This window comes from Apteryx mantelli, chromosome 1, assembly GCF_036417845.1.
Source record: "Apteryx mantelli isolate bAptMan1 chromosome 1, bAptMan1.hap1, whole genome shotgun sequence".
NCBI lineage: Eukaryota > Metazoa > Chordata > Aves > Apterygiformes > Apterygidae > Apteryx > Apteryx mantelli.
The window spans coordinates 153,675,187-153,702,717 of record NC_089978.1 but is presented as its reverse complement, the minus strand read 5'-3'; the positions used below and the strand labels follow the sequence as shown (position 1 = coordinate 153,702,717).

General features: G+C 36.2%; 1 protein-coding gene across 10 annotated transcripts in view; it reads left to right on the top strand.

The window, feature by feature from the left end:
- Positions 1 to 27,531, top strand: part of ERC1 (ELKS/RAB6-interacting/CAST family member 1) — a 312,721-nt gene that overhangs the window by 137,381 nt on the left and 147,809 nt on the right. For all 10 annotated transcript variants that reach the window (XR_010885944.1, XR_010885943.1, XM_067307213.1 and 7 more), the window contains exon 13: positions 24,065 to 24,200. Coding sequence is in view for 8 of the 10 variants with exons in the window: in XM_067307213.1 (XP_067163314.1) it covers positions 24,065 to 24,200 (136 nt within the window). In the remaining 2 variants the exon portion in view is untranslated. The remainder of the gene's footprint in view (positions 1 to 24,064; positions 24,201 to 27,531) is intronic.

The window sequence follows — 27,531 nt, the reverse complement described above, 5'->3', positions numbered from 1 at the left end:
TTTTTCTTTTGCTAAATTTATTTTACCAGTTATAGTTCTACAGTTCAGTTTAGGAAAGTGTGCTTGGATTTCAGTCAGGATTGTTACAGTTGCAAAGTTTACCATAAGAAATAACTGAGGCTTTTGGAACATTATGACTTGATCGTACAGTGAGTGTGTGACTTTTGCAAGTCTCATCTTTCCTGAAATCCCCAAATAACACAGCCTCTACAACAACTATGCTTTAAGAATTTGATTTGAAGAATATTAGTTTAAAAGACAAAGCAAATTGTCTTTACACTGGTTTATTTTTTATATACCAACAGTACATTTCTCAGCTGTACCTCACTTTAAAAATGCTGCTTCTACAAATTTGATATACTGACATTGTTGTTCATAAAATATATGCCAGAAATAAGGACTTTAAATTTTGTTTACATAGTTACTTATACCGAAAGTAATAAGCTGTATAGTAGTTAAACTATTCTATAGGAATATTTTACTCCACACCATATTCTTCCTGTAGACCTTTATGTAGTGAAATCTTGCCATGGGAGATGTAAACTTGCATTGTAGAAGCCAAATTGGCATTTTTGGCAGGAACAGGACATTTACTTTCCTCTCTCCTGTTTACGGAAAAAGAATAAATTTTAAAATCAGATGAAAAGGATCTGTATTTATGACTCTTTGTTGACTTATTTTGCTGTTATCAGTGAAATTGACAGCAGATGCCTCTGAAAAGATACTGGGGATACATGAGAAAAGCAATAATGAACCTACAGGGCCTCATGTTATACAGGAAACTCCAGCATTTTGTCCTGGTCAGTCCTGCTATTGAACAATGTTGGAGAGAACTGTCAAAGATATGCCTGGGTGGTCATTATTGATTTTAGATTGCACCTTATATGGGAGAATTAAGACAGCAACGATATAGGCAGAAGGGGCAGATGCTGCTTTTTTTTTTTTTTTTTTTTTTTTTGCTTTTGGAAAGGTGACTTCAGTGTCAAAACTAAGAAAGATGAAGTTTAGCTTTGACAAGATGAACTAAGACTCAAAGATTTACTCCATGGTTTTTTTTTTCCTTCTATTCGCTTCTGACAAGTCTGGGTCATCAACAGTGTAAGTGATTAAATATCTTTCTTACTCATGGAAAGAAAAGTAAGCCCCTAGAAGAAGATGGCCTAAAGGAACAGATCAGAACTGTTTCATCTCAGCTAGTAACCTCCACATTTTCAAAAACTTAGGATTCTTGAAGAAGGATACCTGCTGCTGTTGTGATATAAATCCAAAGTTTTCTAAAGTTGATTTATTCCCCTTTTCAAGAACTGTTATATATTAGAGATTATTTCTGTACAGAAAGTTGCCTCTAAGTGAAATGGTGTAATCTAATTTAAATGCCCTTTTTCTTTTTTTATTAGATGTCTGTAAAACATGCAGCTCTTTGTGTTTGTGAAGAGTTATGTGTCTGTGTGTCATTACCTAATTTAGATCTGCTTGTTTTGTCCTGTATTCTTGAACTCTGTTATCTCTGGACACTGTTTTCACAAACTCTTAACTCTTTCTCTTTCGCATCTCCTTCCTGGATTTGCTGCTTCCTTCAGCTTCACCTCAAGGTCAGTATCCACTTTTAATATGGGTATTTCTCAGACTATTGTGTGTTAAGCTAAAATTGAGATTTTACAGAAGATGATGCATTAAATTACATGATCCATAAAATAAAAGATCAGAGATTTGGTCCACTCTGTGTAGGAGGATGGGTTGGATAAGGTACACAGAAGAAACTTGGACTTGAAGGAGAGAATTTGTATCAAAACCACATAAATCAAAGTTGTAGTGCCCTGGTGAAGAAGGAGAAAGACTTACTAATGAAGGCTTTCCAAGAGAGCTGCAGTATCAGGAAGCTGAAGTAATACAGTTTAAATATTCTTGGTTTTATCTGTTACTTACAGAAGAAAAAAGATTAAACTTAATCATATTCTCTGATACATGCTGTGGAGTGCAAAAGTAGTTGCTTTAAATACTAGTCATCCATACTTTGTTAAATGTTGAATTTTTATCATTGCATCGGTGTCTGAAACCTTGTATGGTGTTGCAGAACTAATTTTGGTGTGCTTTGAGCTTGTTGTGCAGCAAGTATTCAGTGCTCTAACTGAGAAAGGATGCAGGATTAGAATTTAAGGGTAAGTAAATTAGCAAGAAGATAAATTTGTTGAAGGTACAAAGTGATAAACTACTGGAAAAAAAGAACTGCCAAGGGTCGAGATGTTTGAAAGTCTTTAAACCATGGTTCTTTTTTTTTTTTTTAAGCAGTTGTTAAACAGGGATTTTTGGATTTCAGTAAAGGAGTAAACTTCTATGGCCTGTATAGCATAAGAGGTCAGAGTACGTGATCTAATGACCCACAGTCACCTTTAAAAAGCTTTGAAATCTTTTTGGATTCTTGTCTTTGCTGATAAAGTCTGTTTGGTAGATACCATCTCTGACTTGTGATGAGGGAATGATTCTAATCGTTTTAGGCCGCGTCTTTGCCCAGATAGCCACCACTTAATGACTAAAGTTCTGACTTATCGACCAACATCTGGCTTTTCTATTCCTGATTAACACTGTGAAAAATATAGTGGTAAATGGAATCCCATGATGTTGTGATGCTGCTGATGCCTTTAAATTGTGTCAGCATTCTGACCTTGGTTTGGCACAGAAGTTGCACTTGTGGCATTGGCTGGGTATTTTTCTTCCTTCCACAAACTGGAAAAAGATTGGAAGTTAATCATGTTGTTGGTCCATCAATACCTTCTGCATTCAGTGTGTTGTATTAGCGTACTTGTACTTGTTGGTGAGGGAAGGGCTATCCTTGAATGACCCTCTTCTTTTAGATCCCAGAGAACAGAACTGTCGGGAACCTTTTCTGCCATGTGAGCATTCTCATGTGAAATACATATAGTGTCTTTTCTTGCATGAGCAGTAGTTATACTGTCTGTGGCTTTGTTTGGGCAATAAAGTCATAAAAATCATAAAATCTACCTGTCAGAGATACTTCTGCTTCAATCCATATGGCTATAGGGTTTTGTCAATACATACACCTATGCTGGACATGATGGATAAGAGAGGGAACTGTTGGGGGAGGCAGGTTTTTTTTTTTTCTGAGAACTGCCATGGTTTCTCTTTCCCCCACCAAACTGTCCCTAATTTTTATTTCTGTCATATTGTAAAATGTGGTTAGAGAAGATACAGCTGGAATTTGAGTGGCCAACTGTTACAATTTTTTGAGAGTTTTCTGATTGATAAGATAAAGAAATTGTTCTGATTTTGTATTTTATTGATTTTTTTTAAACTGATCTTTAGGATAGCTAGGTGCTGAGGTTTTCATAAATTTGTTGAAATAAGTCGAGAGTGTAAGGGAGTAGGTGGAGTCACTGCTTTTGGAACTACAAAATCCCTGTTGGCCAGAAACACGATTAAGAGATTCTGGTAAGGACAAACAGGAAAATTACAGAGGTTGCAGTACAGCTCATTTTCTTTCTATACGTTGTATTGTTTGCCTGATTACTGTTAGCTTCAGCATATGAAAAAGTAGCTGTTCTCTGAAGTTATGTTCTACGTTAGAAACTACTATGGGAGCCGTAACTTTATTTTTCTCTTAATGGTGTAATGGTAGCTTTTTTTTTTTTTTTAGACATCAAAGCAAGTGTCCCTTCCTGAAAAAGAACTGAATTTATGAAAAAATATTTTAGGTAGGTCTGTATTCCAGAAAAAAGAAGAAGTAATCTGAATTGTATCTGTTCTCATCGAGAAGGGCTTTGCTTACTGTAATCAGAGCAAAACTTCTGAATTTTCAGATCTGTCTGTTAAGCCTCTCTTGTTGATAAAGTCAGTGAACCAGAACACAGTTGTGTTGTCTGCATCATTGTTACCATTATGACAGGTACTTACTGTTTAGAATTCTAAGTGCCTAGAATGGATGTCTTAATGATTCATAGTAAATAAAATCATCTCAGACTTAGAAGGTATGGGGATTAAATCAATTTTCCATAAGGCGTTTGTACTAAGCATCTCTGTTGATGACAGCTTTATGTATAGAACTATCTAATGCTGAACTTAAGAGAGTAACAAAAAACAAGAACTCTGTTATGGTGTCATTACCTGCAAAAGCAGAAAAATTAGAAAAACATCATAAAGTTATATGCTATGGTTCTTATGTACATCACAGAAGTTGAAAAAATTGGCAGAGATATTACTACTATAAAACGGAAAAAGGTAACGAGCTAAGGAATCCAGGCTGACAAAATCAAGTGCTGTAGTGAGCAACAACATTGCAATGAGCTATATCAATACAGCAAAAGCAAGATTTCTAAATTCAAATTGGATCGCAAGCAGCTTAACTTTTTTTATTTTTTTTTTAATTTAACTTTAATTTATCACACCGTTATAGCTTGTCTACTGAATAATGTTGAACATATTTGTCAACAATTTAATCTTTGTAATATAGCGCTGGAATGGAAAAATAGCTGGAACTGAAGTTACTTCCTGGAATAAGAACAGGATGCCTCCAACAGGAGCCTTGTCTTTTAGTACCCTACTTTCTACTGTTAGGTTTTCTAAGAGCTTACATCACATGGTTAGTTGTACTGTCATCTTTTGAAGGAAATGATTCACATCGTGAAAGAAAGAAGTTTTCTGGAATCTTTGCTATACCAAAAAGAACATAGATGCCATAGGAAGCAATTAAAAAAAATACTGTAGACTTTATTTCCTAAGTGCAAAGTGGCTTGGTGATTAGATGAGTGCAGGCTAGTGACATGTGTCCAGATAAAAGCCTGTTATGAGTGTCCATGTAAAATTAAATGTCAGTGTAGCAACGCCAGGATATTATAGCCTTATAAAAGCAAAGCAAAAACACAGTACTATATCTGAGGGAAGTATTCTTGCAGTCCTTTTTCCAGATTCCTAAGTTTCTTCTAAACAGAGCACATTTGACCACTAAAGAAATATTTAAAATCATAGCACCTTGCCATAAGAAAATGATAGATAATTTTACATAAAAAGCTTAAAAAAGAAAAGTGGAGTAGTTAGTACAGGCATAAAATTGAACAGATGTCTATGCTACTGCTGGGGATACCTTTATCCTCTGTGACATATACTACATCTGCAGGAAGCTATGTATCTGAATACTGAAAAAGACCCCACTGGGCCCCCAGTCTGGACAAATTTCATGGGAAGTGTGGCTTGCTCTTTGATTTCATACCTTCAGAGGACTCTGGTCTTCGTTCGGCCACCATGCTGGTCTTTAACCCCATCAGGCAGTGATCAAAATATCTAGCACACTGAGTCAGCAATGGTTAGTTTTAGTTTAGTAGAGCCAGATACATTGTGTTCAAAGGACTTTCCAAATACATTTCCTTAGTCATCTCTAAAAAATAATGACACCATAATAATTATTTTCTATTTAGCATGTCTTTGCTTTTATTTAACTTAGAGCAAAAATGGCTTTATGGAATTCTTTACATAAAAAGTACATTCTGCTTGTAAAAATGGTCTGTTCCTTGTGAGTAAAGGGGAGAAGTAAGGCATCCGCAAGTGGGGAGAGGAAGAAATGAAGGAATTTGGCTCCTTGGCTGCTATGGCTGGGCTGTGATGACTGTAACGCAAAATACAACTGTGATTTTTCTTTAAAACAGATCACTGGCATAGTCTTTAGGATTTGCTTTAGGTGGTTATCAGAGCTTTCTTCCTTCATCTGAAGTGGAACCTTTAGCTTTTCTGCCACGGGTCCTTTTCTTTTTCTACCTTATTTCAATGCATCTTAGCAAAGCAAAATCATTCACAGGTGTACATCATGTCAGAATTCTCCCTTTACTTCAGTCTTCTATTATCTGATTTCTTTCCTATTACATGCTGAAATTATTTTTATTATACGAGACACTGATGAGTTGTTTTTCTTTTTTTTGTTATTGCTCTGTTTTTAACACATATATTCACAAAGCTTGCAGTTTTCCTGTGTGAATTAGGACTGAGGTAGCATTAGAAAGACACATGACATGATATAGGGGGGATATGTGTATGTCAATAACATGCTGTGAATTCTGAAGAGCTCTGAGTGGAATGCTCTGAGGGATCAGAGGAAACCATCACAATTGTCTTTTTTTGGATATAACAGAATACCATACTATTACCATACTATTTGAAACATTAAAACATAACATTATTTAGAATTCATTTTAAAACATAGCCTTATTTTAATATATCCCAAAGTTAACAAATTATCTAGAGTGCCACCATCAGAAAATTAATTGAAAATATCATTCAAACTTCATGCAACATTAAAGATTTTGACTAATCCATTATGTATCAGATCACATTTAGTCAAAGTAATAAAAATCAAAGGTTATATTTCTTCTTTAATAGGTAAACTGTGTGCAAAAGTTTATTCAAAAATAGGTAGATTTTTATTTCTATCAAAACTATAAAAGCTGGGTAGGTTGAATTTTAATTGCCAGAAATAATTTTTTGTAACTTATCTACTGCAGTGAAAACAAACAGGCTGTCCCTTGCTATATGGCCAAAGTGTGTATTTATGTTTTAAATTCTTCTTCGTATGAACGTTTGCATAAGTGACACTACCAAAGGCTTTAACAGACCTTGGACTCAGCAATAATACCATAGTTATAGAGAACTCAGTTTGGCAGGAGACCTTCTTAAAAGGTCCGGGAAGGTATGAGGAGCTCCGTACATTCTCTCCCTCAATTTTTACTGATAAGGACTGCTTTCAGATCGCCCAGCTCCCTGATCCTAGTGGGCAGAGTCTGAGGGAGGGAAGCAATAACCTCGGAAATGGAAGACCAATTTAGGGACCATTTAAGCAAGTTGGAAATATGCAGGTTCATGGGGTCAAATCTAATATATCCAAGGTTGCTAAGGGAGCTGGTTAATGTCATTGTGAGGACTCTTTCTGTCACCTTCAAAAGCTCGTGTCTGTCCAGGGTGGTTCCTGACTGGAGAAGGGTAAAACAATATGCCCATCTTCAGGAAGTATGAGAAATAGGATCCAAGGAATCTGGATCCTTGGAACTGGAAGGCCAGTCAGCCGAAGTTCAGTCCCTGGGAAGGTTATGGAGCAGATCCTCCTGAAAGCTATGTCCAAGCACATCATAGACAAGAAAGTGATAGAGAAAAGCCAGTATGGATTTACAAGGTAAATGATGCCTGACCAAGCCTCCAGTGATGAGATGTCTGACTCAAATGAAGAGAAGCTGAAGTTGCTTGTTTTGACCGTAGCAAGGCTTTTGACATGGTGACCCGTTATCTGCTCATAGCCAAATCGGCAATGTATGGTTTGAATAGGCTGACTATAAGGTGTGTGGAAAATTGGCTGAGCCACCTGTCTCAAAGACTTTTCATCAAGAGTACCAAGTCCAAATAGCAGCTGGTTACTAGTGTCGTTTCTCTTTGGTTGATACTGGAATCAGCACTGCTTAATGTCTTTTTAATAATCTGGATGGTGAGACACAATGCACTCTCAAAAAGTTCATGGTTGGTAACAAAATGAGGGGAGTGGTTATGGGGAGTATATGCTGGAGATCAGGGCTGCTATTTAGAGTGACCTTGACAGGATGGAGAAATGGACTGACAAAAAGCTGATGAGGTCAATAAAGGCAAGTGCAGAATCCTGCACTTGGGATAAAATAACCCCCTGCATCGATGCAAGTTGGGAGCCAACTGGTAGACGGCTGATTCGCAGAAACTCCATCTGGGAGTGGTAGAGGACAACAAGTTGACCATAAGTCAGCAGTGTCACTTTGCTGTGGAGATGACCAACTGCATGCCAGGCTGTATTAGCATGAGCATAGCCAGCAGGTCAAAGGAAGTGGCTATTTCCCTCTATGTGGCACTTGTGGAGCTGCATCTGGAATACTATATTGTGTTTTGGGCTTCCTAGTACAAGAAAGACATTGGAATACTGGAGTGAGTCCAGCAGTGGGCCAGGGAGATGTTTGTGGGCTGGAGCACATGACATACAAGGAGAGGCAGAGAGAATGGGGTATGCTCCTGCCTAAGAAGAGGCTCAGGGGAGACTGTACTGTGTTCTAAAAGTACCTAACGAGAAGGTACAGAGAAGACAGAGCCAGATTCTTCTCAGAGGTGTTCGGTGAAAGGACAAGAGGCAGCAGGCACAAATTGCAACCTGGGAAGTTCCGATTGTTAGAGAAACAAATTCACAGTGAGGGTAGTCAGATACTGGAGCAGGTGCCCAGAGAAGCTGGGGAGTCTCCATTCTTGGAAGTACTCCAGAAGTCAACTGAGCAGGGTTCTGAGCAACCTGCTCTAAGTTGATCTTGCTTTGAGCAGGGGATTGGAGCAAATGACCTGCAGAGATCCCTCCAAGCTAAGTTACTCCATTATTCTGTTTTCTAGGACGAACTTTATAATTGTTTTGGGGGGGTTTGCTAAGAATTTGCTGCATAATATTGACGTCAAAAAACAGAAGATAAATAGTACTTGTCTATTATTTCATAGCACAACGACTGGAAGAAACAAAAGAAGTAGCCAAAATATAGTGAATTTTTCCCAGTGCACTTTTATTTTTCAGAAATTTCTACTTGTATTCTCAATTTTTAAATAATAAAATATGTTGCTGCTTTCTGGGATAATACATCACTGTGATATGTGACAGTATGGTATTAATAGTCTTGTCCTTTCGTAAATAATTATTTACCTAGGCTTTTTTTCTTTAAAGATTTCTAATGTTGCCTGTATACACATGTAGTTTCTGGGGACAGTAGTAGCTGGGTCCTCCAGCTTCTCACCCATCCGGAATATTAGCTCGTTCCTGCCATCTTTTTCTCCTTCTCCTTCTTTAGTCACTTTCCTCCCCATCCCCAAACATAAACACTGTCAAACCTTATTGCTGTTTACAGAATCACAGAAGATAAAATGATCACTGTGTTTCCCCTGTTTTTTATATGCTCTCTGTAAGCATCCACCTTCAGCCATGGACTAGAATAAGGCAAGAATGACCTTAGATCTGACAGTGTGGAGGCTTACTAGTCTGTATTTACAGTTACCAGGTATGCTATTATGTGTTATTATTCAGATTGAAAGAGCTGTTCTCCATTTGCAGTACTCACATCCTTTCTCTTGCTCAAATTATAGGCAAATAAAAGGGAGCATACTTGACACAGTTCTTCCTGACTGCCCTGTTGAGGCAGACCATTCTTCTACTGTGAGATTTTCAGCTGATTGGGAAGTTTTCTCATGTGTTTAGTCTGTGTCTGTGACTAAAAATATTACCTGTTGTTCTTATGTTAATTGTGAAGATCAAATTCCAATTTTGACCTGTGCCCAAGGTGACTTTACTAACTCAGATGAATGTTTCAGATGTTTCTCTCAATATTTACTCTTTGATTGGGAGCGTTTCTTGTTATCAGTGGTCATTGGTCACTGGTAAATATTTTTCATCCTGACTCCTCTGAAACTAGCTTTCCACCTGCATAACTTGAACTTCAGTTGCAAACAATAGAGCGCCCCTTTCTTGGTTGAATATGTTAACTTTTATAGCTAGTCTTCCTGTTGAAGTACTCCAGGTAATCTACATAGATTTAATCAGAAATTTACTTCATTTCCTTCTAGTCCAGGAGATAGTCCAGCCATTCTTCTTAATCAAAATAAATGTTGTTTCATTTTCTCAAAGTAAAAAATGCTTCCAGTTTTCACTTTTTGTGCTTGACTATCTAATTAACTTCTTGGTCTCAGGAGTAGAGTCCCCCCCCATCCCTTTGGTAACTCAGAATACCCAATTAAAAGTATTTTTTATGTGGAATATTATTCTGTATCAGTTTATTTACAGTAATGAATAGATTTGATACAAACTGAGACCAAATATGATTGTAGTTTGGGGATGACAGTGGTGTAGAATTTATTTGTTTCCAGTGTCCTGCTTTCAAGTATTCTGTAACAAACTCAATCCTTTGAAGTTATCTCCTTTTTTAAAACCAGGAGTGATAAAGAGCTAGAAATTTGAGTTGCAAAGCACTCTGCTTAGGAAGACCAGAAGAGCCTCATTTAATCCTAGAATTTACCACTGCCAACAACTGACAGTTGAAAAGCTGGAGTGCTCAGTGCCATCCTTGACAAAAGATGGCAAAAGGCTCCAATCCAACAGAAAATTGACATGGGGCCACTTTCCTAGTAGTTCCTACTCACCTGCACTGCTCAGCTCCTTCTCACCATGTAAACTTGTGACTTCTCAAAGCCGTGGATTTACTGTGGCTCGCCAGATGGTAATAGCTCTAAAAGCATATGTTGTTTTCCTTAGCTTCAGCATCAGTCCAACTTTTAGCTTCATCAATCCCACTGGCACTAATAGCACTGACCAGATTGTTTCCATTCTGGATGCCAGCAAAACTCAGATTATCTGCAAACTTCCCATTGCCCTTTTAATGCCTTGAGGGGTTCATACCATGTTTTGCAAAGTCATATAAAGCTGGAAAGTGAGAGAGAGGTGACATAAACCAACTTTACAAGTATGATAAGGGTGAAGAGTTTTAGCCATCCAGACTTCAGTGCAGATGCTTTCTCCTTGAAAATACCTTCTATTTAAGGCATCTCATATCACACCTCTCTCTTCTTTACCAATGTCGTGTTCCATGTCTTTTGGTTCTTTTTCCAGGCCTGTCTTTCTGGATAACAATCCAGGTTATATGCTCACTTAGTTCCTGCAATCTGCAGTGGGGGGAAAAAAAAAAGTTTTTAATCTTTGAATTCTTAGTGAGAGAGATTCTTGGGTATGCTTGATGTGCCTCAATTCCTCAACTAGTCATATCAGCGTTTATGTAGTTAACAGCTTCTTATAACCAACCACTAGATAGATATACACGTGCACTTAACTTTCAATGTGTATTTTTTCACTCTATATAGATAAATCCAGCAGAATATGGTGGTAGTGTCACATAGAGACTTGAACAAACAGTTTAGAAATAACTTTTTATTACTAACTCCCTCTAGCAATATATGTAAAGGATATAATAGCAAACATCTCTTCATTATTTGACATGCCAACACATTTTAAAGGGTTGATAACATATGGTGATTTTCCTTTTTTGGCATTGCTTTTTCCCTGTTTTCTTGGTGGACAACAAGTTGACTATGAGCCAGCAACATGCCCTTGTGGCTAAGAAGGCCAACGATATCCTGAGTTGCATTAGGAAGAGCATTGCCAGCAGGTTGAGGGACCTCTACTCAGCCCTGGTGAGGTCTCATCTTGGAGTACTCTGTCTAGTTCTGAGCTCCCCAATGCAAGAGAGACATGGAGCTACTGGAGCAAGTCCAGCAAAGGGCTACTAAGATGATGAAGGGACTGGAGCATCTCTCATATGAGGAAAGGCTGAGATAGCTGGGCTTCTTCAGCCTGGAGAAGAGAAGACTGAGGGCAGATTTTTTCAATGTGTATGAATATCTTAAGGCAGGGTGTCAAGAGGATGGGGCCAGACTCTTTTCAGTGGTGCCCAGCGATAGGACGAGAGTCAACGGGCACAAACTGAAACACGGGAAGTTCTGTCTGAACATGAGGGAAAATTTCTTCACTGTGAGGGTGACAGAGCACTGGAACAGGTTGCCCAGAGAGGTAGTGGAGTCTCCATCCCTGGAGATATTCAAAAGCCGTCTGGACAGGGTCCTGTGCAACATGCTGTAGGTGAACGTGCTTGAGCAGGGGGTTGGACTAGATGATCTCCAGAGGTCTCTTCCAACCTCTTTGCTGCATCTTGCACAGAAAATCTTGCCTTTTTCTTTTTCACCTTTTACTTTGAGGCCATCCTGTATGAGAAAAGCTGGGAGAGAGCGTTAAATGAAGTTGCTAGTAAATGCGTTATTAGGCTACTGCAAAATGGTGGAGTAGCCATTGACTTAGAATGTGAGAAAATGTTTAGTATACACCACTTACATAGTAATTGCCATATATTATATAATTTCTTCTTAAAGGAAATGTGTCATGACCACATCTCTTAATCAAAAGGAATCTTCACTACATTATAAGTAATAGGCATACTTTTTGTAAAGACTGCACTGTTGAATTACATCAAGGTTGTCAATGAGATGCAGATAACTCTTGTTTTTACTTCTTAATTTAAGACACACCTTCTTCCCGTTCTCATATCTCTTGCTTTCAGCACAGACTTTACATTATAATATGGAATATGCAGATGTGTTTGCTCAAAAGAGATGGATTATACCACAGCGTATTTGATGGTTTGTTTCCTTTGACTGCTTGTTTCCTTGTTCTTTTGGAGTATACCTGGATCATATGAAGAAATGACAGCTGAAATGTATCTGAAGGAGTCTCGTTTGTATTTTAAATGCTTAAAGCTTCAAACATTATTATAGGTTGAGCAAAATCCTTACAGTCTGAACAAAAGCCCAACATTTGGTAGATTGTTTTAAAGTATTACTCTATTGGTTAATCTTAAATAGAAGGGCAAGTACATGCTATTCCCAATTTATTCTAATTTTTCTCCTAAAGTAGATGTGAGGCTTCTGATAGCATTGCCTGTTTTGGTTAAATCTCCCATACAATACCTGAAGATCTGTTTAGAAGCAAGGACTTGCAACTTAGTTTCAATTTCTCAGCATTGCTTGATTTGGATGTCAGCACCTGATGTGCATACTTCAGTAGATGCATTATTATTATTATTATTAAGCAAAATAATAGAGGATTGCAAAATGATTTTTCTTAGAACTGTTTAGAAAAGTCTTGTCCAAGGAAATGAGATGCAGCAGCACGTTCTCTCCTTACTGCCTCTACTACAGTTACATTCTCCTGCTAGGATATTGGCAGTGATTTTTGTTGTACAGCACAATGGACAGCATTGCTGCATCCGTTACTGTCCAGATATTCTCGACTGCTAATAAACATCTTAAAGCAAAAACAGCCTTCTTTTGTCCATGCAAGGTGGTCTGTGTTTTTCCAGTTATTTTGTTGCTACTCGTAGCACTATTAGAGTTGTTGGGCTGCTTCCCTGGTATTATTTCCAGGCTATTTTGGATGATGGTAGATGCTGTAGCAAGTTTAAAAAAAAAAAAAAAAGTGTAGTTACCTTCCAGAGATTACTGGAGTTGTTCAGGACCTGATAATGTTTAACATAGTACATAGTATACCAGTTGATAATTTATAATTCTAGTGCTTGTTCAACAAATAAGAAAATATCCCTAATTCTACAGGTACATTTAGTTTCTTTCAGCTTTCAATCAGATTGTTTTGGAACGCATTTAGAGTTTTTAAAAAAATCACTTCCTGGCTATGTCTGTAAAGAAACAGCAGATACCCAAACTTGGAACCATTCTCACTGTCAAATTCAAGTTTATTCTCCTCGGAATAAATACCTACTGAAGCAGAAAAATTGGTCTTCTAGTATCTGCATTTCAGGTCCCATCAAATACAGGTTGCTGCCATCCCTCAGTCTCTACATGCACCCTTATCACAACCAAAGATTTTCTTCATGCCTCTAGAACTGAAACTTAACACCGCCAATGAAGTCTTCTTGATGTTCTTGTGCCCTTGTTTTGGGAAGTCCAAAAGGAGCCTTGGGTTTCAGAGAAAGTGAAGAGCTATAGTAGTTCATGCAACTTACTGATCTCAATAGCGCATCTTGCTCATAGTTCATATTTCACGTACACATTACCAGAACTATCACAGAAACCTCTAGTGAAGAGATACTCTAAGTGTTACTTTCAACATGCAGTCTGTAGTCACTACGTTATCCATGAGCCCCACAGCATTCACTCAGTGTGCAAAGTATTCCTATCTGTACTCCAGAGACCTACAACTAACAGACTGATAAGACAGTATTACAGCTATATCAGAGAAGCATGAACTAGGCCATCTGCACTATTTAAGTAGGCTATTCATAATAAATATACATGGTATTTTTATTTAAATATACATGATATATTTATTATGAATAATGCTGCTGTCCCCCGTTTTCCAGGCAGTCAAAAGTCTGTAGCAAATCATCTCAGTAGTAGGACTTCTCATAGGACTCACATCACCTGATGCAAGCTGTCGAAGACAGTGCTATAGAGCATATTTCATAAAAAGAAATATGTCTTAATAAATCTATTTGCTAGGCACCAGGATGAAATATGCCAAATATCCTGCTTGGAAAGACATTCTAGTCTGTGTTCCTTACCAGAAGTAGGTCTCACTGAGTAAATAACAGAATAGAGCTGTATGTATCCCATCTCAGATTCCCTTGATGGTGAAGATGCTGGAGCAAGGTGCAGTTTCATGGTCATGGTAACAGTGCTTTTCAGTCATCACCATCATTTTGCATACTTTTCCCAGTATAGTCTCTGGCAATGATCAAGTTTAGTCTTGTCAAAAGGGTCAGGTTTGACACCGCTTCTTTAGAGCTAACAGCATGAAGAGTTATCCATTCATCTCTATAGAGAGAATCTGTTTGGAAGATTCTTCTTGAAAGCAATCTTGTCTTTAAGGAGATATGCTCTAATGAAAAAACGTTTAATTTGGCTTCCCAGCAATGTAAAAAATATCAGGCTTTTATCCCTGAAACAGACTGTTTCATTTTTTCAGAGTGGTCCTCCTAGCATCACTGTCTTCGCATCATTTTCTTAGAGCTACTTTATACTTTTTCCTTTCCCAACTGAGGCAAGATTCTGCATGTTCTCATATGCATATTTTTCTTTCATATCAGAAATCCTCTTCCTCTGAGTTGGTACATTCACTATGCTTTCTTTTTTGTCCTTAGCAACTTTTGTTAAAGACTGCACTTTTGGTAGCTGTCAGCTTTAAAGTGTAAGGGGATATATGTTGATTCTTTAGCATACAATATTTCAAAATGACAGGATTATATATTCAACCCATGCACCCAAATTCAGAAAATTTTTTAGGAGAGGACTTTTCTCTATTGATAGTTTGTTCAATATATGCTATAAGATAAACATAAGCTATTCTAGCAGAGTTTTTTTAATGCTTTACTTTTAAAATTTTACTCTACCCTCCATTAACTGTTGTTTTGTTTCAATGGCTGTTTTTTACATTTCATTTTTTTAATCACTGATTGTATCAGGTATTATTCTAGAGGGAATGGAAAGATTGAATACTCTTGTGAAAGAAACCAACTGCTGTATTTTCATTTGTTTTGTTTTTTTCTGCCTAGTGGGATGGCAGCTAAAAGAGACACGTATGATCTTAGATCACAAAAATACCCTCTGCAACCTCAATAAAATGTCATTCATAAAGAAGATTTTATTGCTGTTTAGAAAATACTTTTTTCAGCCAAAGCATGCAGGTCTCTGGAGCAGTGAGTAACTGGCTGTGTGTGATCCTTTCACAGGATAGTTGGCTTATGCACTGGAATTAAAGGTAGAAAGAACAGCACCTTTGGGAGTTCTGCCCACACCATTAGGGCCAAATTCAACCAACTCAGCATGTAGCAGGGAGAAGGAATCCACACTGAGGCCTAGTCAACCATTTCACAATGTCATTTTTGGCTTTGCAGCTGTTTGCTCAATGAACAAAAGCAGAAGAAAAATACAACAAAACAAACTTATTTGTTGAACTACTGAATGTTGTTGCTAAGGTCCATAAATTCTTAGTATTTTTCTTAATAAAGGAACAGCCATATCTCTCTCTTATAGCTTTATTTCAGGGTTCACCTTGAGTTTATATTTTTAACATTCTTGGCTTCAAAAAAGTTAAAGGTTACAAGGTTTAGGGTTAAAGGTTTCTTTTCTAGTTGAATTGCCATCAGCTTTCAAAAATAATTATAGAACTTGATGTATAATTAATTTGATATTTAATCTCTGAAACCTGATTTTGAATTACACATCAATTATGAAATACAGTATTTTTTTCATTATTTTCATCACAAAACTTGTTTCCTACTAAGTAGATGCTGAGAGTTTAAACGGTTGGGAAGCTACACATTAATTTTAAAATATAATAGTGGGGTGGATGGATAGATGCAGGGGATTATATCTACAAAGCTGAAACTGTAGATTAGTCAAAAGGTGGTGCTATAAAGGTTTAACTGAAGTTTTTAGAGTATCTTGTTTAGCATTTTGTATCTGGCCCTGTCTAAAAGTGAATTTTGATTTGCTTAGTTTGACATGGACTTGTACTAAAACAAAGAATCTCTGTGTGTTGCTGCTGTTAATCCCTCAATTTTAGCCCGTTTGTTAAAGCACCTTTTTCTTTTCCCCCAATTATTTTGAGAATACTAAGATAACATTTGACTTCACCGGTGTTTGTGTGTAATATGGGTACAGCTTCATGGCTGGAGAATAGCCTGTTTTATTCTTTGTTTTCATTTGATTGAGGGACTGAAGAAAGTCTGTTATTCCTGAAATAGATTAGTTTGATAGTGCTTTAGAATATGCATGAGACACATAAGCTTCCCATCCTTAGTAAAGCTTCTCTTCCTGTTAGTGTATTTATTATGTACCTTGCTCTAAATACAGCACTGTTGATGCTGTGTCATCTCACTCCACCATGAGGAAAATTTTTTTCCATAAATATGTGTTCCCTACTGATTGCTTTACAGTATATCACGTCATTCCAAGAAATCATATTTCATAGGGGAAGCACCTGTAGCATTCAGATTTGGTATTTGTAGTTTTGATAACATTTCTTGGTCTTCTGCTGGACTGTGTGAGTCAGAGTTTAATACAAGAAGATGAAAAAAAAAACCCAAACAAATTATGTTAACCTCTAATTAGGCATTGTATGGCCAAATATGGGATGATATCATATTTGACACTTGACACCCATTTTATCTCAAAGAATCTTAGACCTGAGTTTGCATGCATTTAGTTGCTCCTAATAAAATTATGTTTCAGGGTAGTATGTTAGTACAGATTGTATGTATTCAGGCTGGTTTCTTTTGCTGGTTAGGACTTGCTAATATCCTCCCATAAAACATACCACGTAGCACTAATAACTTGTCCCGCATCAGTGCTTGAAATGTGTTATCTATAAACTTTAGGTATTGTAAACAATTCAGGTGATGGGTTTCTTTCTAAGGAAGTTTTAAATTATAGGAATTTTTAGGCTGCATTTCTGTTTATATTGGATTTCTAGATTGTGTCTGATTCATATGCCATGTGCTCCACTTTCTCGTATCTTCCCTTCAGCTGGTTCTGGAAGAAAAAAATTATTGTCGCTTTAGCTAGAGACAGATGTGCTAACTACATCAGAAAGTGTGCATTGATAGCATGCGCATAATTCTTAACACTAAGGAGAGTCGAAGACCAGTGTAAAGTTGAGATCTGCTTCTAGTTTGTGACTTCTGCACCTGCTGATTCAGACATTGTTAAGCTACTGTTCCTAAAATTTGAGGCAGGCTGGTTTCCCCTAACCTTTCTAGTGTTACATCCGTTGCTATCTCCAGTGCTGCTCTGAACACGCACTTTGTTTTAAAAGTCTGAGTTTCCTAGGCTTCAGGAAATGAAGTCCACCCTCCCCATCTCTGAAAGCCCCTCTGGGACTTCTTGACTCATATGCAGCAGGCTGGTTAAATTTTCAGGATCTGTTAATGTTTTCATTGGCATATGTTACCTTGTCATAGAAATCTCACAGAACAGTGACAAACAGTGTAACAAAATGATGATAGGTTGTGGGAGGAGAGACTCATAAGGAGAAGTGCTAATTGAGTGCTCGAGTTTGCCAGCTGTCCATCTCAACAAAAGCAGCTCACTGAAAGAATTTTGACTGTTTATTAGCTCAGACACAAAGTGGAATGGACATTATAAGGTTAGACTAAGCGATTTGAAAAGCATTATGAAATTATTGTTTCTTTTAGTTGGTAACTTAAACCATGTGCCATTTTTTAATCTTATTATAATGTTAAAGAATAGTGTAAAACTACTTAAGATGCTGGGATTGCCAGGCAGAGCCCAGCAAAGCAAAGGAAGAACCCCAAATAACACATACTGTTCTTAAAAAAAAAAATCAGCTGTCAATATGCAGAGGGACTGTTCCTGGATGCACAAATGAACAAAATTCTAGAAAAATCCCATGGCCCCTTCTCTGTTGGCTTTTTCTTCCTGAAATGATTGATGCTTCTGAAGATTTGTCTTGTATTCACCGTGAAGGAATGAAAGCATCAGCCATACCAAATTCCTTATAGATCCTTAGCAATAAACTATTTCCCTGATCCTAGTTTTTCAGTGAGTAAGACAGAGAACTTGGTCCGTGCAGCCTTTGGTGACTTTGCTTTGACTGTCAGACACCCAGTTGTGGTGATGGGGACTGTGTGATGTGGTCAGTCCTAGAAAACAGGACCGACTACATCACTTATTTAGCTTTCTTTCATCGCTCTTTTCTTTCTTGAGATTAAACAATTAGGCTTTCAAATGCTGCCGTTACTCTCTGTGGTTGGGCAATCAACCACAGTTAAGGCAAAGCATGTTTTGAACTAAAAGCTGGAGCAAAACCTTTTGGAAAAGGGGTTTTCCTTATTTTCAATATTAAGTAGCATTTATTGGAAACAGTTCATCTTTGACTCCTGTTACGCTTTTCAAAATGTAAATGTTTTCCTTTGTGTACCAACACTACAAAAAATAAAATCTCAACAGTGTCACTGTGCTTATGATCTTTATAATTCATAAGTTAAGGTAAAGGTTATGGCCAGCTAAAATATTTGGTGGAGGAGACCTAAAAAATGAGCAGGTGGTGAAGGAAATGGTGGTGGTGATTCAGTAAGTTCAACATTTTCCTCCAAGATGGTTTTAAATCAATCCAGCTCAGCTTCCTCTCATCCCATTGTGCTGATGTTGATTTTTCGCAGAATAAGGTAATACAACTTCATTTTTTTCACCCATCTAATAATTAATGAACGAGACTACTAATAAAACTCCAGACCACTTAGTTCATTGTTTTCTGCCTTCCAGCATTTCCTTCTGGAATTTTTTCTGATTATAGCGTGCTTTGCTCTCTGACCTAAACTGTTCTTAGTGTTACACTTTTTCAGATGGCTGCTCTCTTTCATTCCACAAGTGAATAAATATATTTCTCTGTGTCTCTCAGGACTACAACGTGCTTTGAGGTCTTAAAGGATGATATTATGTATTATAAAATCTAGTATTGCATAATACAATGTGGATTTGCAATTTTAAACTAAGGTAATAATTCAGTACCTCATTGCACACAATTTTCTTCGCAAGTTTTGCAGTAATGTTTCATTAACTGTGTATCTATTGCATTGGTTTAACTTATGTTGAGGAGCAAAGTATGCTTTAAAGCAAATGCTTTAAAGGAAATGAAGTTCATCTGTCCATGAGGATTAGTAGCTGCAGCAACAGCGGATTGTCCTGTGGGTGGTGGTAATGCTACGTCAATAATGGCTCTAGCTACACACCATCCTTCTGACATGGCTGACTGACAGTATGTTTACTTTTTAACATAGAAATATTTTCCAGGTACTGAAGTCAGGTGAATAAAACAAGCTCTTTCTACTGCAGTGCACAGGATCGGTGTATATTTTTCTGATGCATGTATTCCTTAGTGAAATATAATACGTGCGTATACATTTTATCTTGAAGGTAGTTTCTCATGGTGGTTGGACTTTTGGATTTTGCAATGCATTGTAGATGTATACTTCTACTTGGGTTATTATAAAAATATTGTTGTGGTTTAGACACATAACTGAAAGAAAAGCATATTAAAAATATAATTATAAAATTCAAATTAAATTCTGCATATTTTCAGTTGATATTTTATCATCTTTTATTTTACAAGAGCATTATAATTTAAATTACCTCGGAAAAGATAGCTAGGATAGAAGATAATAGCTTATGTCACTTTAACATGAAAATTCGCATAAGGAAAAAATTAACAGCTATATATGGTGATATGCATTACAGTAAAATGTAATGAGATTAGCATTAAAATGCAAAAAATATTCTTTTTAGCACTGAATAAATTAATTCCTTTAAAACCTTAATAACTAATAGGGACTATAAAGCAATTAATCTTAATAGGGAGGAAAAATCTTCCAAAGAGCTTGCAGGTAATAAAGTGAATTAGATCAATCCCCTTTCTATTTCCTTTTAAGAACACTTGATGGTCCGTTGGTTTCTATTGTTTGGATTCTTCTTCCCTTATTAGAATTATTGAAAAATCTGAAGCCCTGTCATTTGAAAGTTTTTCTTGCTTACTGTGATTATTTTAATTCAGTCCCCATCATGTTCAGCAATACCTCATCCCTGGAACTAGAGAAGTGGAAAGGTTTCTTTAAGCGATGTAACTGTATCTTTCATTGAAAAGAAAAAGGCTAAAGTCATAAAAGTTAATAGTCATCTTTAATGTCTAGTTTCTTTTTTAATTAGAAGCCCAATTTTGATTCTGCTTAATTTTCTCTAATATATTTCATTCTACCAGTACATGTCATGACATATTGCTAAATGGAGAAAGATTATAAACATTGAAAAGATTTTTTACTCTTGAACACCTAATTTTTTTAGGAGTTGTATCTCAAAAATGTCATGATCTGAAAATTTGGTCTAGCAGTGGAAGCCATTTTGCTATTAAAAAAATTAATAAATTGTTTTTTCCAAAATGACTGGTATTTTTCCCTGAAATATAAGATAGTAAACATTGTCTTTAGATTTTGCGCTTTTTATATTTGACTAGAAAATTTTTGTTTTGATTTGAGGGTGGCTCTGAGAACTAACGTTCTGTGATGAAGTAGTTTTGCTATTGTTGGTTTTGTTACTGTTTCTGTTGGTTCCTGTGACTTCTTGCTTTAAATATTTACCTTGTTGAAAATGAACTGGCTTTCCAATTTATATTAAAATCACGAGCATTTTTTTCTCTTTGTAGTCCAATATAAAAATGTTTTGGTAGGAATATCTAGTAATAATTAATGCTCTGCATTTCTCAGAGAAATACACATGGTCATTATTTTATGACGATCATTCTACCTGCACACTGCAAATTAGTTTTTACTCAGTTGTAGTACATACTACCAATAATGATTATTAGAAAACATTCATAAACCTCTAAGCAGTTGCTGTCAGTGTAATTATTTCATTCTTTTTTTTGCTATCTTTAATCCTGTGCAGTTATTTCAGTTCTAATAAAACTACTTTTACAGGGTTTCTTTAAAACCTGACTGTCCCTTTGACAAGGTTATGTGCTATATATGCATAGTTGCATTCAAAAGCACTAAAACAACATTGTTAAGGTTACAAGATCAAGTCTTAATTAGCTTCCTTGTGCATATATATTAAGACATATTTTTATTTTCCTCTTGACTGTCTGCTTGTAAAATGTACCAGTTGTATTGTGCTCAGTTAAGAAGCATACATTCTGTATTTTGTATTATTTGCCCAGCTTAGTCTGTGCTCTCATTCTGGATATTGTTCAGTGGTGAAGATGAAATCATTCTATGACACTCAGAGTATCTAAATGTTCACAAATATCAGCAGATCTGTCTTATTAAGTAGTGATTTGGGTGATTCCTGTTAATCAAGCTTTTAAGATCTGTTCGTATTAAAAAAATGACATATCTACTGTATGTATGCACACACACACACACATACACACGCATGATCCTCTGACTCTGGCTTTGATGACTGAAAGTCATCTGACAGGGAAGAAAGAGAATTCTTTACATGTTGAGTTTCACAAAACTTTCATGATGCAAAAGTTCGAGGGTTGAAGGCTTGCGTATGCTAAACATTTATATGTGATTATTTGTTTGAAATATTGTAAAGGTAAGATTCATCATGTGGTACTGTTGGCAGTGGGATAAACTGGGATGTGTTTTCATGCATCAAATGACCGCAAGCCTTTTAGATTTATGGACATCAAGATTCACACGAGCTTTTCAGTTTATATGACAGTTAAGCATCAGTACAAATTTAGGTAATGCTGTAGATACGTAAATCATTTGAAAGGTTTATTGTCCAACTTTTTTGCTTTTTAGCGTCAAAGATACAGAGTGGTCATTGGATACTGCACAAGAATTCAGGTTTCTGAACTGTATGGCAATTGTAAGCATTGATCTGAGTATTACAAGCACTAGGTAATTCTTAGAGTTCCATCTTTTAAACTGCTTTAGGAAAGCATGACTTTGTCTCAAAATATTTGCATAATATATTTAAAAGACATTCATCTTGGTTCAGACCATAGGAGGTAGACATTGTAGCACAAACCCTTATAACCACTTCTTTCTCCAAAGTACACATTTTATTTGAAGGTATTTCAGACCATAAAGATGATGATCTACTTTATATTTTGATCAGGGTTGTGGCTTTATTAACATTGTTCTCTAATCTAACCAATGAATTATAGTAACACAGAATAGTTGGCCAGATGGTAAATCTAGGTTTGCAAGTTTATCAAAATTAATTCATTCCCCTAATTTTCATTTAGAAGCAGAATCAGAATGCTCGTGGGGAACTGAATGTGCTGAGTTTACATATTTTCATTTTCTGCATTAACTTAGTTGTACTCTCTATGTTTGTTTTATAGTACAGATAGAACTGTGTATTGTGCAAGTTGAGTTAGCACCAACATATTTCCAATAAGTTGTTTAATCACTGAGCAAGTCTGCTTTCAAACTGGGCAATGCACCCATTACCAATGTGCAGCACTGAGTTAGAACAACTTAACAATTATACTAGTTATGTCTCAAAAGCATCCTGAGTCAGATCAGCTGTAACTCTTGGAAAAGGTAGTTAAATATGCCGATAATTTTTTGACATCATCAGAAAAAGACTTTCCCTTTTTCTTTTGTAGAAATATAGAAGAGAGTCTCTGGAGGTCATCAGCACTTTTTCTCGGTAATAGAAGTTTGTGTAGCACCAAGGAAAAATTGCTATCTTTGCAATTTTACCAGCTCCAGTTGGCTTATATTGTAAAAATCAGAGCTCAGTGTTAAATTTGCTTTTCTTGAAAGAACTCAAAGCACTGACTAGCCATATGCCACATAATTTGAACATATATATTGCAATGAGATATGTTCTTGATAATACTTTTGTTATGAGTTCTGAAGAAAATATTAAAGCAATGAGAGTTGTTTGTGATCTGTTCTAAAAGTGTTTCTGAAAGACAGAAGAAACATTCTTCCATCTCTGTGTGGATAACATACCAGATAGGAAGCTGGTATATCATTCTGCTTTCTAAACAGTAAATTAAAGAGCTGTCTCTACTACTTGCATGATGTTTGGGGGAAATCTTGCAACCAAAGAATCTGTCTTTTATTCCAAAGTCCAAACTCCAGATATAATTATGGAGAAAAGGGCTGAGGAAGCAAGGCTAGCCTGTTTTGTTTTGATTGGACTAAAAGTTTAGACTTAAGTCCTCCGTGGTCAGGAGGCTGAGATTAAAGGGTCTGTAATTAGATTCAATACTCCATGTGTCTTAATGCCCAGAAAGACCGAACCCTGTCTGCAAGCAATGCTAGTTGCCAGAATCATCAAAAATAATTCATAGATGCAAGTGAAAAGCAAATTATGCACGCTTTCTGAAATAGTTTGTTGTTGCTTGTTCTGTCTTGCTCCTTTCTGTAGAAAGAAAGGGCAGGAAATCCCTCAAAATATCTAGTAAATAAGTAGAATTTGAGGTTGCAAAGAAATAATTTTACTTCTGAAAACAGATTGCCTGGATCTTTTAGATAGTCCTCTACATTCAAGATGTGTTTGATTATTTTTTCTTTTTAATCCTCCTACATGCCTTGCATTACACACAGTAATACTCAAAGCAAAATAAACTGTTAGATGTATAATTTTTTTTATATGTGCACATGTGCCTGAACAGAGAAAAGATTTCTGTGTAACACATACCACCTAGTCACAAGAGGGCAGGTGTGTCCTTTGATTATCAGTAAATAATAAATAATCATTTTTAAGGGTTTTGTTGTAGAAATTTCCATGTTTAAATTGATAGTGATAAACAAAATGAAGTGTACTGAGAGTTGAGGATAACATTTGTGTTTGACCTGTTTGTGGACTACTGCAAGAAAAGTGATCATATTGGGGGTTTCCACTCTTCTTGAGTCCAGATCACAAACCCTGGCGTTGACTGGAGGTATCCCCTGCACCGCATTCTGAGTGTTCTTTTATTTTACAGACAAGTTAAAGATCAAAATAAGAAAGTAGCAAATCTGAAGCACAAAGAGCAAGTGGAGAAAAAGAAGAGTGCACAGATGCTGGAGGAGGCCAGGAGAAGAGAGGATAATCTCAATGACAGCTCCCAACAGCTTCAGGTAACATGAGAACCAAGTTACAGGGATATGGCCAATCAGCCAGTCTTGGCTACCTCACTCTCTGCTTTACCTCCTGATTTATTTCTGTAGCTGTTTTTTTAAAAGATGAACGCTTCAGGGATAGCAGCCTCTCAGTTTCCTTTGTAGTTTACTCCATTTTTGTAATAAGAAAGAGTGAAATGAATCATTGAGATAATTTTATCATACAGGTATTGAGATTGGTATGGCATTTCTTTCTTCACTGCTGTTTTAACAGCCTTTTTCTTTAGCTGTTTTGTGTATTTTTCCAGCTGGTTTTACCTTATATCGCTACCTTTTCTTCAGTAAATGAAAGATAACCAAGCCTATATCAGTAAGTATTCTTATAGTACATTGAAATTATTATGGGATAACTGGAGGATCATATGTTTTCTGTGTTTACTCAACATTGTTTGACAATACCCTACTCTACCTCATGAGTTCTAGGTATTCTCACTAGTCACTTATGTATTTTGCTTTATTTTTGAAATCATATTATGCTGCTGCCCCACAGAGTTAACTGATTCCCTCAAATCTATATAGGCAAATGAAAATCACCAGTTTGAAACCAAGTGAAATATTTCTCAGTTTGCAAGACGTAGATGTTTTATCAAGTGGTAAGTTATCAAGTGCTGTCATAGTTATGTTAAACTACAGCCATGGCGTAAAGCAAAGATATCATGATGCTAAGTGAGAAGACAATGGATGTTTTGCCTGTGATTTCTTTATTTTACAAAAATAACTTTCTTTTCGGCTAGTGAAAATGAACATAGAAGTCTTCTAAAATTATTTTTTAAATCTTAACAGAGCAAACCTTTCTGTAGGTATTTTCTTTTACTATCCTAGGTTAAATCCTGGTTCCTGTTACTGGGTACATTTGATACTACAACTACAATGAAGACATAGGGTAAATCCTAATAGTTCACTAGAAAAGACAAATCCCCTTCTTAATTTAAACAGATACTTCTTTACTCTGTTCTCTGGAATTCCAGTGGGATGGCTTCAACTCTTTAAGAACTTTTAAAAGAACCACAGAAACATGTGTCCATGTGGAATGCTCTCAGATGCACTATTTTGTGGTTTTCCCTCTCAGTTCCAGCCCTATATGTACAGTGCACTGAAATGGTTAAGTTCTAAGTGTACAAAATGATTTCATAACTACAGATTTTTGTGAAAGACTGGGATGTGGGAATTCTACATCTGCTCATGGGTTTTGTGGCTGTAATGCTACAACAATCCACAAGGCTCTAGTTATGTGACAGCTTAAGCTCAAATAACACAATACTCCTTGTATTAGTGAAGTGTCTTTAAAATTTTCTAAAAATAATATAATATTTGGTTAGATTTCTAATCTGTGTTTGTATAAATATATATTTTACGTTGGAAAAGATAAGTAGTACTTGACATCTGTCATGCAATTTTGTACATACTGTATTTATCAAATTATATCATTGCACAAGATCATCTTTTTTGGTTTTTTTTCAGGTTTAAAAGGTACGGTTTTCTTTACTTGCTTTTTTCCCTCACTGTTATTCTTTCCCTTTTCAGTTTTCCTTTCTTTTACGCAAATAGAATGTATTGGAAGAAGGCTGAAATTTGTTCTCTCTCAAATCCTATTAGCATATTAAAATTGTTCATTTATTTTTTAGAAACAGTAAATTAGGTAATATGTTTGTACAATTGCACATAGTAATGGACAGACAGTAGTATCCTGGTTACTGATAGCTTTAAGTCCTGTTAGAATTATTCAAGTTTGGAAGTTGACGCTTGTAAAGATTCACACACCAGTTTCTGATATTTCAGCGATTGTACAGCTGTGGTGGCAGTAGTGAGGCATCTGTTGCTCAGAAATCAAGTGGCAGGTTAAGGAATGGTGCTGCTTTATATTAGAGTTGTTTAAGAATGTATAGCTGTCCTTGCAATGTATTGTCAAATTCTTTATTACCAAGTATTTGAGTTGTTGAGATATCACAGGTATAAAACTATAAATAGCATAGTTACCATAGTTTTCCTGTAAATATTTTTAATTTTTTTATTTCAGTCTAAAAATAGCCAACTTATATCTAGAAACTAGAAAAAATAACCGATTTTCTCTTCTGAAGAAGCCGAATTAATTGGATATGTTTTTCTGTTTTCTGTAGTGTCACTTTATTGTGGATTTGCAGTCTAATAGGGAAACTAAAGTTGAGAGCAGAGATGTCAAAGTATATATTTTTTTATCATTACCTTTTGTCATTCAGTTTCTCCAATTAGAGACAAATGTACATTTTTGTACAATAGTGTATGCTTTTTTCCACTTTGCTTATGTTGTGTTGTATTCTGCACTGGTTTCTTCAGTTGGAGTGTTACTTTCAATATAATTTTACACAAGTATTTATGAGGTAAAAATAAACATTAACAAATGTCTAAGAATTTAAGAATTTAAGACTGAAGTGGCATGTAATACTCAGCGTTGAAATGTAGAAGTTATCACAATATTAATATTGCTTGATTTTCCCTAGTGCCTTTCCTGCTTTTGTGAACATAATTGTCCCATTTGGGTGGGCTCATTTTTAGAGAGTCTTTCCCCATATACAGCACAAGGCTGAAGGGAATGCTTTCATTCACAGATGAAAAAGGTCTTTAGGCTCTAATGAAAATATCAGGCTAAGGTAAAATATGGAGTGTTTAATGACAAGTGACAGGTTCAATAAAAGCTCCTTCCTTTAGAAGAGCTCTCTGCTTATAGCCTCCCTCTTTCAAGGACTTCAACATTTTGGTTTCCTGGAAGTAAAATTTACCCAATGCCACATTTCAATTTGTTAGCTATGGAGACCTGTCTTCTCCATAGACTCTAAAGAGCACTGCCTTCTAATTGATTAAAAAAAATAAATAAACCTGAGAGGAAAACAGATTTTTTTTATGCAACCATTGTTGGATTTGGGGTCAGGACATACAAGCAGCAATTTCAGATAATTTTGGTCTTGGTGGTTTTGGCTGGAATTAATAATAAGACATTATGAAATGCTTAAAAATATATGATCTGCATGTTCCTCGGTTGACTGTCTGCAATCCAGTCAAATAAACACGCTCCCAAGCACATATTCCACTCCTCCTCTCTATGCCCCTAACAGGCATGTGGTTTCTTTCTTCCTGAGTCCAGTAACAAAATGTTCGTTTATTCAGAGAACTCTGATGATGGAAATTTGGTGTTTTGGGGAGTGGGGGAAGAATGAAAACCATAATGTCTCAATTCTAGTGAGCTGGATAAATGGGTTTCCAAATTTGTCTTTTCCTCCTGGGTTCCCTTAAAACCACAATTCTTCAGAGATTT